Here is an 11,536-nt window from a genome sequence, read left to right on the forward strand (position 1 = left end):
GACATTCTACCAGGTTTACCTGGCTGCAGTAGAGAGGGAAGAGGAGCCCATGCCTGTGGCTGTGAAAGCAGTAAGTAGCACCGGAGTGACCAGAGGTCGATCGGGTCCGGAAGACTCGGAGTCCCTGAAGGATATAGTCCAGGCCCTGCGGACAGAGTTGAGGGAACTCCGAGTAGAAGTGTCCCAGATGAAAGCAGGGTCACCTCAGGCTCCAAAAAATGGTCCCACCACCCCACCTGGCTCCATCAAGGATAAGCCAGGTGTGTGGGCCCACCAACAGAGGTCCTTCTAGTGTTTGGAGATCGCGGGGACCCCTCTGCTGGTACTGCCAACAGTATGGCCATATCGCCAGAGAGTGCCCGATGCAGGTGGAGCCTGAGCCGCCGTTAAACTCCCAACCGCCGCAGTAACAGGGCGAACTGCGGCGGTTCATCAAGGTCCAAGTCCTGTACACGATGATCGCGATCTGTATGCTAACAGCCCTGTTATGGAAGCGGAGATGGAAGGCAAGAAAGTAAGCTGCCTAGTTGATACTGGGTCGGAGTGCACCCTGATGCCTCTGGAGTTCTTTGAGAGACACTTCGGCCACATGATAGAGCCGGAAGATGGGAGTGTCATCAGATTGACGGCTGCAAATAACGGGGAGATGAATGTACGAGGCATAGTCTGGATGCGGGTCTGCCTATTTGGGCAGGATATTGGCAGGAAGGGGGTCGTACTGGTGGATCACCCCTCGAGGAAAGGGTTAGATGTAACGCTGGGAATGAACGTGCTGAGAGACCTAGACCAACATCTTTATGCCAAGGAAGGGCCTAAATACTGGCAGCGGGCCACCTCACATCGGCCGACTCAGAAGGTTTTGCAGCATATGGTGAGGAGCTACAGTCTGCAAAAGAGCATCATGTCTGATAAGGCTATTGGGCGCGTGAAGGTACCACTGAGGGCCCCGATGAAGATCCCTCCACGACGGGAACAAATCTTGATGCTGCCGGTAGGAGCTGGGAGGAAGCTGAATGGGCTAGAGGTTTTAATCGAGCCCGCGCCCCAAGGGGAAAGGTCAGCCCATCCCCTGGTAGCTCGGGCTCTTGCCACTGTTAAAGGAGATGTCCCGCGCCGAAACGGGTTTTTTTTTTTTTTAAACCCCCCCCCCGTTCGGCGCGAGACAACCCCGATGCAGGGGTTAAAAAAACCACCCGCACAGCGCTTACCTGAATCCCGGCGGTCCGGTGACTTCAATACTTACCGCTGAAGATGGCCGCCGGGATCCTCTATCTTCGTGGACCGCAGCTCTTCTGTGCGGTCCACTGCCGATTCCAGCCTCCTGATTGGCTGGAATCGGCACGTGACGGGGCGGAGCTACACGGAGCCCCATAGAGAACAGCAGAAGACCCGGACTGCGCAAGCGCGGCTAATTTGGCCATCGGAGGCCAAAAATTAGTCGGCACCATGGAGACCAGGACGCCAGCAACGGAGCAGGTAAGTAAAAAACTTTTTATAACTTCTGTATGGCTCATAATTAATGCACAATGTATATTACAAAGTGCATTATTATGGCCATACAGAAGTGTATAACCCCACTTGCTGCCTCGGGACATCTCCTTTAAGGATGGATGTGTGCCAGTACGCTGCATCAATGTTTCAGACAGTGAGTTGACTGTTCCTGGAAATACCCTGTTGGCCGAAGTTTATGTGTCTGAGGGGGATATCCTCCGGCGGAGAGGCTTCACACTACAGCCAGATAGAAGGTCAGCCTGGACCTTTGCAGTAGAGATCAAGCAAAAAGAGGCCCCGACGTCGGAGTGGAACGGTCGAGTGATTATGGCCCTGATGGGGGTGGATCTCCGGGCCCTGACTCCGGGGCAACAGACACTTCTGGAGGAGACTCTGTGGGAATTCCAGGAGGCATTCTCGAGGCATGATGAGGACTTCGGGTGTGTTTCTGGTATCGAACACGAAATACCTACCAGCGATGCCACGCCAATCAGGGAGCGGTACAGACAGATTCCACCCAAGATTTACTAGGAAGTGAAAGAGATGGTGGCCAGCATGTTGGAAACCCGGGTGATACAGGAGAGTCAGAGCCCTTGGGCTGCCCCAGTGGTCCTGGTGCGGAAGAAAGACGGGGTCTTCGGTTCTGTGTAGACTACCGGAAGCTAAATGCACAGACCATTCGGGATGCCTACCCTCTTCCGCGGATTGAAGAGTCGCTGTCCTCCCTAGGTCATGCCAAGTTCTTTTCAACTCTCGACCTGGCCAGCGGGTATTGGCAAGTGCCCGTGGCCGAAAAGGACAAGGCGAAAACAGCCTTCATCCTACCCATGGGACTCTATGAGTTTAACAGGATGCCGTTCGGCCTGACTAATGCCCCGGGGACATTTCAGCGGTTGATGGAGCATTGTCTGGGTGACCTCAACTTTGAGTCGGTATTGATCTACTTGGACGATGTGGTAGTGTTTGGGACCTCCTTTGAAGACCATCTTAAGAAGCTGCGACAGGTCCTAGGACGGCTGCGAGACCATGGGCTTAAAGTCAAGCCCAAAAAGTGCCAACTGTTCAAGCAGCAGATAGAGTACCTTGGGCATGTGGTTACCCCAGAGGGGGTGCAGCCGACTACCAGTAAGGTGGAGGCCGTCCAACAGTGGCCCCAACCAAAGACCCTACGGGAGGTGCAGGCTTTTCTGGGGTTGGCCGGGTATTACCGAAGGTTCATACCCAAGTTTGCTCACCTGGCTAGTCCGCTAAATGAGCTGCTGAGAGGCACGGCTGGAGGACCCAAGAATCGCCCCATTGAGTGGGGGTCACGGCAACAAGAGGCTTTCGAGGCGATAAAGAAGGTTCTAACCAGTGCCCCGATCCTGGCTTATGCACGGTTTGACACCCAGTTCTTGTTGTACACTGACGGAAGCCTCCATGGTCTGGGGGCCATGCTATCTTAAATTCAAGATGGACGTGAAAGAGTGATTGCTTATGGCAGCCGGTCTTTAAGGGAGTCGGAGCGCAATCCCGACAACTATAGCTCTTTTAAGTTGGAACTTTTGGCACTGGTGTGGGCCATGACCGAAAAGTTTGCGGAGTACCTGACGGGTGCCAAAGTGACTGTGATGATGGACAGTAACCCGTTAGCGCACTTGGAGAATGCCAAGCTAGGGGCTCTTGAACAGAGATGGATGGCTCGCCTCTCCAAGTACCAATATTGTATCCGGTTCCGGTCAGGGAGAGAAAATGGCAACGCGGATGCGCTTTCCCGAGTTCCCGTAGGATTGCCGACCCAGAGTGGTGATGAGGAGCTAGAGGACATCGAAATCCCGGATCTTGGTAGGGCGCCCACTTTCCAGAACATAACGCATTCAAGTGGGGTGGCTTCGGGAATGCCAATGGTGTTGGGAAAGACGTTAGCAGATTGGGAGAGAGTCCAAAATAGCTGCCCGGACCTAAAGAAAGTGAAGCAGTGGGTCCAGAGCAAAATATGGCCTCGGCCTGAAGAGCGAGTCAGCTTAACTCCAGAGGGTCAAAGGCTGCTAAGACAGTGGGATAAATTGAGCGTTGTCCAGGGGGTCCTGTGCAGGACCATATACCTACAGTCAGAGTTGCAGTACCGACAACAGATTGTCATTCCCATGTTGCTGGGGCCGGCAGCAGCCCGGAAGGCCCATGACAGGGGCGCCCATTTTGGGAGCGATAAAACATACAAATGGCTCCAGCGATTGGTGTATTGTCCTGACTTGGGAGACATGGTGACTGAGGCCTGTCTCAAGTGTCGGCCCTGTGGACTGAGTAAGGGTCCCGAGGAACGGGCTCCTATACAAACTATCAGTACATCTGCCCCCCTAGAGATTTTGATGATTGACTATGTGCAGATTGGATACTCTACCTCAGGACATTCCTACTGTTTAGTCATGACAGACCATTTCACTAAATATGCGGTGGCCATACCCACCAGAGATCAAACGGCAGAATCGGCTGCAAAAGCAGTTTGTAAACATTTTATACAGGTGTTTGGGTGTCCACAGAGAATTCATTCCGATCAAGGGGCTTGTTTCCAGGGTACTCTGATGGGCAAGTTGTATCAGCTCTATGGGATTGAACGTTCCCGCACGACCCCATACCACCCCCAAGGGAATGGGGCGTGTGAACGGTTCAACCGCACCTTGATCCAGATGCTGCGAACTTTGGAGGATAGCCAAAAGGCTCGTTGGCCAGAGTGTTTGCCCGAACTGATGTGGGCTTATAACAACAGGGTACATAACACTACGGGTTACTCTCCCCATATGCTGATGTTCGGGAGAGTAGGCCAGGAGATTGAGGATCTCCACATGCCCGACCCGATGGGGCCACCCCCGAGGAATACTACAGCATGGGTACAAGAACACAGCCGTCGGTTGAGAGCGGTGCACAGGGTTGTGGGAGAACGCCTGAGGCAAGTGGTGCATCCAAACTCAAGACCAGTGCAGAGAGATGAGTTCACTCCGGGTGACCGAGTGTTAGTCCGGGCCAAGAGGCCATCTGGAAAGTTGGATGGGCGGTGGGAGGCGGTTCCGTATATGGTGAAGCGAAGGGTAGATCCTGACATACCAGTTTATGAAGTAGAGCCAGTAGCAACTGGGGGACCCTCGCGGAGACTACACCGTAATATGTTGAGGCGTTGTAACTTTGAAGAGGCCGCAGCTGAGAAGGAGGTGTCTACACCCGCCATGAGTACTAGGGAACCTCCCTTAGAAGAGGAAAGCTGGGTCATCTCAGTCCCTATCCCGGCGGAGGTTCCAGTTCAGACAAATCCGACACCCAGGGAAGGAGCTACACAATCAGCAGTGCATCCTTCAGTGACTGCGCCCAACTCCCTTGACTCTATGACTCTGCGTAGGACAACTAGGTCCAACGCTGGCGTACCTCCACAGCGCTATGCGCAGGACGAGTTTGTTTGGGGAAGGTTGCCAGGGGCGTCAACCTCTAGTGGGGTGGCATGTGAGAGGGTGAGACAGCCTCCAATATGTGTACATTGTTCTTGTTACTGTAAATAGTCCACTACTGTGTGTTTTACTATTTGTCCACAAGAGGTCACTGTTCTGCAGAAAAGATTATGGTCAAGCTGTGAGGTGACAGGACCATGGTAGCCTGTGATTGGAGAATCCGTTGCCTGGTTACAGCGTGCGCACGGGAGGAGAGAAAATTAAAAGCGTGCGTACACTGTGAGGGGACAGTTGGTCAAGGAAGCCATCTGAGTGGCGCTACGGAAGAGGGATGGAGGTCGTATCCTGAAGGGATCGGAGCTACAGCGGATTCAGATGCCCGCTGGATGGGAGAAGACTTGCTGCCGGGGATGTTGCTGAACAACCGGAGCGAGACTGGATATTGTGTGGACAATACTGGATGCAGCTAAGGAAGTGAGTAACGGCTCTCTGCGGTACCGCACGCTGTTCTGGAGGAGCCCCTCATCCGTCTAGACTTTTTGGCCGATCAAACAGCAGACCGGTCTATGTGCACGCAAGACACCATATTTTGGCGCCAAGTTACTTGGGACTGCATTTTGGCCTGTAGTTAGATTAGGTAGGGTTATGGACCGTGTCAGGCCCCACTTCAGCCGTCAGTAAGAAGCTTCTGGAGAACATTCACCTGGCTATATAGCTGCTGTTATTTATACATACCCCTTATTGTATTGGGTCTGGGGGGATAGAGTCAGTGTGGGTAAGTCTGTAAGCTGTTGTGCTGCACCGCCGGTACTCAGATCACTCTCCCTTTCCTTTGTTCCTTAGTAGCGGTATTAATAGGTAACAAGGGGCAGGATTACTTAGGCCTGCCCATTAGGTAAAAGCATAGTCTATTATAGTAGCGCCCTTTTGGGGAGTACAGCGCTGTACAGCACAAGGGCCTCAGCCATCTGGCTGAGTGTATGTGAGTTTTGTTGGGTTACCCATTGTTTGTGGTCACGTGGGCCACAGAGCTTTAGTAAAATTCGGTTTGCCCCTGAACTGGTGTCAGAAACGTTTTTTTTGTTTGTGACTTCGCTGTATCCTGGGGAGCCCACCCCGGTACACGGCTTACATAGACTCAAAGAAATTGTAAGATGTTATGATTTTGGAGTGTATGAAAAATTATGGAATCCCCTAAGTTAGACAGTTCATCCAGATATATTTACCGTAGCAAATAAATAAGTCATAGATTTGACCAAAAACAACGTTTCTTTAGTAGGAAAACATTTGAACTTTATGAAACACCTCAAATAAGTGAAGGATACTTATTTCATATAATAGCGTGTGTTTTCTAGAAGGAAACATTTTGGAATCGCCTTGTAATTTGCATTTCAATACTGTTATAAGTCTAAAAATGCAAATTAGTCAGCAGGCAAAGGGAGGTGCTTCACAGACCTTATCTGAAGAAAAAGGTGCCAACAAAGAAGCTTGGCAATTGAAACAATGGAAAAGATTATTCATTACTTCAAGATGGAAATAGAATGTGGAGTGTGGGAGACCATAATGGACGTTCCTAATATGTTCTATATAAAAAAGTAGTGCAAATATAAAGAAAATGGGAACATTATAAAAGGAAAACATGGGTAGACCAAGGGGGACGTCAAAGTGTCAGGACAGAAAACTCAAAGAAATGTATGTAGAAAATAGAAAATACAGAACACAAATGAAATACAAAGGGTGTCGTGTCAAGGGATCTTTAAGGGATCTTTAAGGGATCTTTCCCAAGTGACAGAATAGGCCAAATGATACACCACAAACCCCAGTAAATGCTGCACCAACATCCACAGGCTAGCAGTGGATTTTGATACAGAATTCAAAAAATGGCTTAAAACCTGCCTGCAGATAGACCTGCGGATTTTGGTGTTTAGTTTTTGTTGCTATATATCAACATTTGTTTGATGTATGGGGAAAATCACATGTTGTTTTCTTGGATGCATTAAAGTTGATGGTGATTTGGTATGCCACTAAAGGGTGTCTGCTCAATGCCTGTACATCTATTCCAAAGCCTATGGACGTATCTTAGCATATAATGAATGGCTTCTAATACTCAGCGGTCTAGTGAAGATTACGCCAATCAAAAAATGGATAAAAATGCAGGAATGTTCTCTTACCCGTTGGTGGCTAATAGTTATAATTTGATGATTGGCATTAATAGTATATACATGAGAAGATGAAGATGAGTAGTAACAGCCCCAAACTTACAGACAGTATACTTATTAGAGAAGAATCAGTGGGCCCTATGGAGAGACATGATCTGTCGTGAGATAATACTTGGCTGACATAAGTGACTAGGACAGGATGATAGACTCTGCTTACCTTCTATGAGAAGTTCCTGACTCTTCTTCATTACTCTGCCGGTTGATGTTTGTATCTCACATGTGTATGTTCCAGAATCTTCTACTGGAATGAACTGAACTTCATACTTATTAGAGGAGGTGAATCCCTGAACTCTTCTCTCATCTCTGTAGAAGGCATACCGCAGTTCTGTGTCCTGTCTGTGTTCACTGAGAACTGTCACACAAGTTAGGGTCATGTTAGCTCCCTCTTTGACCGACTCTGGAGATACTTTCAGTACTGGAGTAGAGAAGAGCTCTAGAAAACATTAAAATAGTCCAAAATAAGCAAAAAGCAAATGAGAATACAAAGGAGATGGGTTGTTGGGGAATATGAAGGGATGTGATATGTTATATATGGTATGGAGAGCCGTGTGTATGGGAAGGGGGCTGGTTGGGTGATTTATTAGTTTCTATTTCTATATTGCTAGAATTTCTCAATAAACATTAAAATAGTCCATACAATTAATTTTGACCCAGCTCATCCTGCCATTATACATTCACAATTACTACATGAAATGCCCATCTGGGTTAGCATATCACCCATCACTGCCCTTAATTGTAAGATATCTTTATTAACAATGGCAGATGTCATGTGACTGGCTAGTCTCACCTAGTGCTTTTTGACACCATGTGACTAGAAGGTATTCAAAAGAATCCTAATCTTGCATTACGTTTGCATATGCCAACTTGCCTCACCTGTCCCCAACTGAAAGCTGCAATGGTTGCTCTTCTCCCATCAGATACTGTGCACTGGACCTTCTGTCAGTCTCTCACTGCTGCCCGCACACACCTGTAGTATTAAAGGGCCAGCACACATACTGAAACTTGTTCCCTTCCAATTACTAAGCACCTCTAGCTATAGCGAGCACTTTCCCTCTCAGGAAGGTGACTAAGTTTTGCATCCCTTTTTCCAGCTATCACATAACTAGGAACACTTCTAGTTCAATGGTCTGAAGACGCCGCAGTGAAACCCAGATCCTGACTGGTGGAGTAAAGGGGTGAAGACCAGGGTTCTTCAGAAGTCACTTCTTGGAAAGGTAATATTTAAGAAAAAAAATCAAAAAGTCCCAGACAACCTCTTTAAAGCAAATGTATCTAGTTTTGTATAAACTTCAGTTACCAGCATTTTGGAGGATTCCCAGTTCATTCCATGTGTCTCTTCTAAAACCTCTATCTTGGATTAGTTATCTAAGTTTCCTATGCTCTCCACTTTACCAATGCTGAGGTGCAATTTGAGATTGAACAGACCCCAGATATCAACTTAGTAGATCAGAAAGGTTCTGTACATGAAGAGAGTTCATGACTCTCAACAATATTAGCACTCTCATGTTTCTCGAGACATTTCAACAACTACCCAAGGCCAAGAAGAGTAAATTTAGAGGTTGGGTTCTGCTACAATACCTGTCCACGGCCACCATATTGCCTCACTTGTCCCTGCTAAAGGCCGACGTGCACACTTCCCCCATCTGTTAGTGCATGAACAGCAGTGTTCTGACATCCCTTATGTTAACATATTGATATCAGACCCTACAGAGCATTTTCATGGTAAATGGGCAGACAACTAGACTACCAGGGTAATGGCATGATCCCCTTCACTGTTGTAGGTCAGAATCAGAAAAGAAGGGACTCTCCTTAGTGTTATCCTGTTTAAACAATGACAATTGGGAACTTTAATATTAAATGGTGACTTCTCCCCTTTCCTTGTTGTGAAGCTCACAATTGTTCAAAGCATAAATGATATCCCAGTAGATTGCTTTTCCAAGTTGGGGACCCATACATTCATTTGCTCTCATGCCAATCACATAGTGCTCCATAATGGTAGAAACCAATTGGTTTCTACCATCGCCCATATTTTTAGATAAGATAATGAGGTTTTTGGCCAAAATGCACATCTTCACAACCTGCATTTTCTTTTATTGTTTATCCTTAGAACTAATTTTATAAGAAGGGAAGGAAAGTAGGAAATCTGTGACCTCAAAATTATTATGACGTACAATTATTCCAAAATCTCTTCCTCTTGGTTCATGAACAACATTTCACTATCTGAGAGATCCGGGTTGTTACAAATTGAATAATGTGCAGTTTTAATCCAGTCATTTACATATTTGGAAGGCCTACCTTTTACCAATATGATGGAGCCAAAACTTCTCATTGAAGTGTTAATTGAGGTTTTCACTTCACATGTATAATTCCCAGAATCCTCCAGGCTTGCAGACTGAACCTCATATGTATTAGATGACATGAATCCCTGAACCTCCCATCCATCTCTGTAGAAAGCAAACTGCACTTCTGTAGGATTTATATGTGGATTAAGAGTCGTGTCACATGTCAGGGTCATCAGATCTCCCTCATACAATTCACTGGTCACCATAATGTTTGGATGTGAAAATTGTACTAAAAATAAGAGAGACAGATGGGAAATATATTATATGGCGGGATTTTACACTTTCCCGAAAACTCACTTCATCCAAACTCTAGGTAGAGGAAGAAGATCTCACATGTAGACGACATAACCAGCGTCCATCCTCACCTTCTATCTGCAGTAATCGCTCTGCACTTCTCTTCCTTACTCGGCCATCTGTAGTTTCTACCTCACATGAATATTTCCCAGAATGCTCCAGCTGAACATTGTAGACTTCATAGATATCATTTATACTAAAGTCCTGGACAATCCGTCCATCTCTGTAGAAAGCAAATCGTAGTTGTGTGTTCTGTCTGGCAGGAGGGAGACGGGTCTCACATGTTAGGGTCATGTTATCCTTCTGAAATACTGGCTGTGGGGTCACTGTTATTGTTGGAGTTGTGAGCAGCTCTGGAGAAGGAATAAAGTGATAATATGTTAGAAGGTTGGTTTATTATAAGACAGTAACACTTTCATATCATAGATAGTATCAAAATAAGACATTGATGTGAGTAACATGTCTGCACAAAGCATTTCTTAACCCCTTCATGACATGGCCTATTTTGGCGTTGAGGACCAAGCGATTTTTTGGTATTTTCCATCTCCATTTTTCAAAAGCCATAACTTTTTTATTTTTCCGTGGACGCGGCCGTATGAGGGCTTGTTTTTTGCGTGGCGAACTGTAGTTTTTATCGATGCCAATTTTGGGTACATAGACTATATTGAAAATTTTTTATTTTTTTTTAATGATAGCAGAGAGAGAAAACGCATCAATTCTGCCATAGATTTTTTTATTTTTTTTTTACACCGTTAATCATGCAGCATAAATGAAACTTTCCATTTTTTCTGCAGACCGGTACGGTTACAACGATACCAAAATTCTAACATTTTTTTTAGGTTTTCCCACTTTTCTGCAATAAAAACCCTTTTTTTTGGAAATCTTTTTTCTATTCTAAATTGCTGCATTCAAAGTCACGTAACTTTTTTATTTTTTCATGTACAGAGCTCTATGAGGGCTTATGTTTTGCGAGACGAGCTGTAGATTTTATTGGTACCATTTTAGCGTACATACGACTTTTTTGATCACTTTTATTGCGTTTTTAGTGAGGCAAAATGCTAAAAATGAGCATTTTGCCTCAGTTTTTTAGCTTTTTTTTTAGCGTTTTTTTCGGTGCACAATCAAAAGCATGTGCAACTTATTGTACGCATCGTTACGGACGCGACAATACCAAATATGTGGGGTTTTATTTTTTTTTTTACCTTTTTTTATGCTAATCTGAGAAAAAGCATAAAAAATGGTTTTTTTACTCTTTTTTTTTACATTTTTTTAAATTCATTTTTTAAATCTTTCTTTTTTTCACACTGTTTGTGTCCCTCTGAGGGACTTTAACCACTGCCCTGATGATCGCTGGTATAAGGCATGGCAGAGCTACTGCTCTCCCATGCCTTATCGCTCATACAGCGATCTCAGGCATAGGCAATACAGGACGCCAGTGTCTGGCGTCCTGTTGCCATGGTGACAGGCCGGGCTCTCGCGATGACATCGCGAGTTCCGGCCGGAGACACAGAGGGAGCCGCGCTCCCGCTGTGAACCCTTCCCCTGCCGCGATCTACTTAGATCGCGGCAGGGAAGGGGTTAAAAGTGGCGGGCGCATCTCCGATGTCCCCCCGCTGCTGCAGCGAGACGCCGGCTGTGTCTGACAGCCGGCTCCCACTGCGGGATAGCGCTGGATCATATGTGATCCCGCGCTATCTCCAGGACGTAAGTTTACGCCCTGTTGCGGGAAGTACCCCGCTCCCAGGACGTAAACTTACGCCCTGCAGCGGGAATG

General features: G+C 46.8%; 1 protein-coding gene across 1 annotated transcript in view; it reads right to left on the reverse strand.

Annotated features, from left to right (window-relative positions):
- LOC136571895 (Fc receptor-like B) overlaps nucleotides 1-10,111 on the reverse strand; it is a 121,350-nt gene extending 111,239 nt beyond the window's left edge. Inside the window, exon 1 of the mRNA XM_066572512.1 lies at nucleotides 9,834-10,111. Within this exon, the coding sequence (XP_066428609.1) occupies nucleotides 9,834-10,056 (223 nt within the window). The 5' untranslated portion in view covers nucleotides 10,057-10,111. The remainder of the gene's footprint in view (nucleotides 1-9,833) is intronic.
- Between the last annotated feature and the right edge of the window lie 1,425 nt (nucleotides 10,112-11,536).

This window comes from Eleutherodactylus coqui, chromosome 6 (assembly GCF_035609145.1).
Source record: "Eleutherodactylus coqui strain aEleCoq1 chromosome 6, aEleCoq1.hap1, whole genome shotgun sequence".
NCBI classification, from domain to species: domain Eukaryota; kingdom Metazoa; phylum Chordata; class Amphibia; order Anura; family Eleutherodactylidae; genus Eleutherodactylus; species Eleutherodactylus coqui.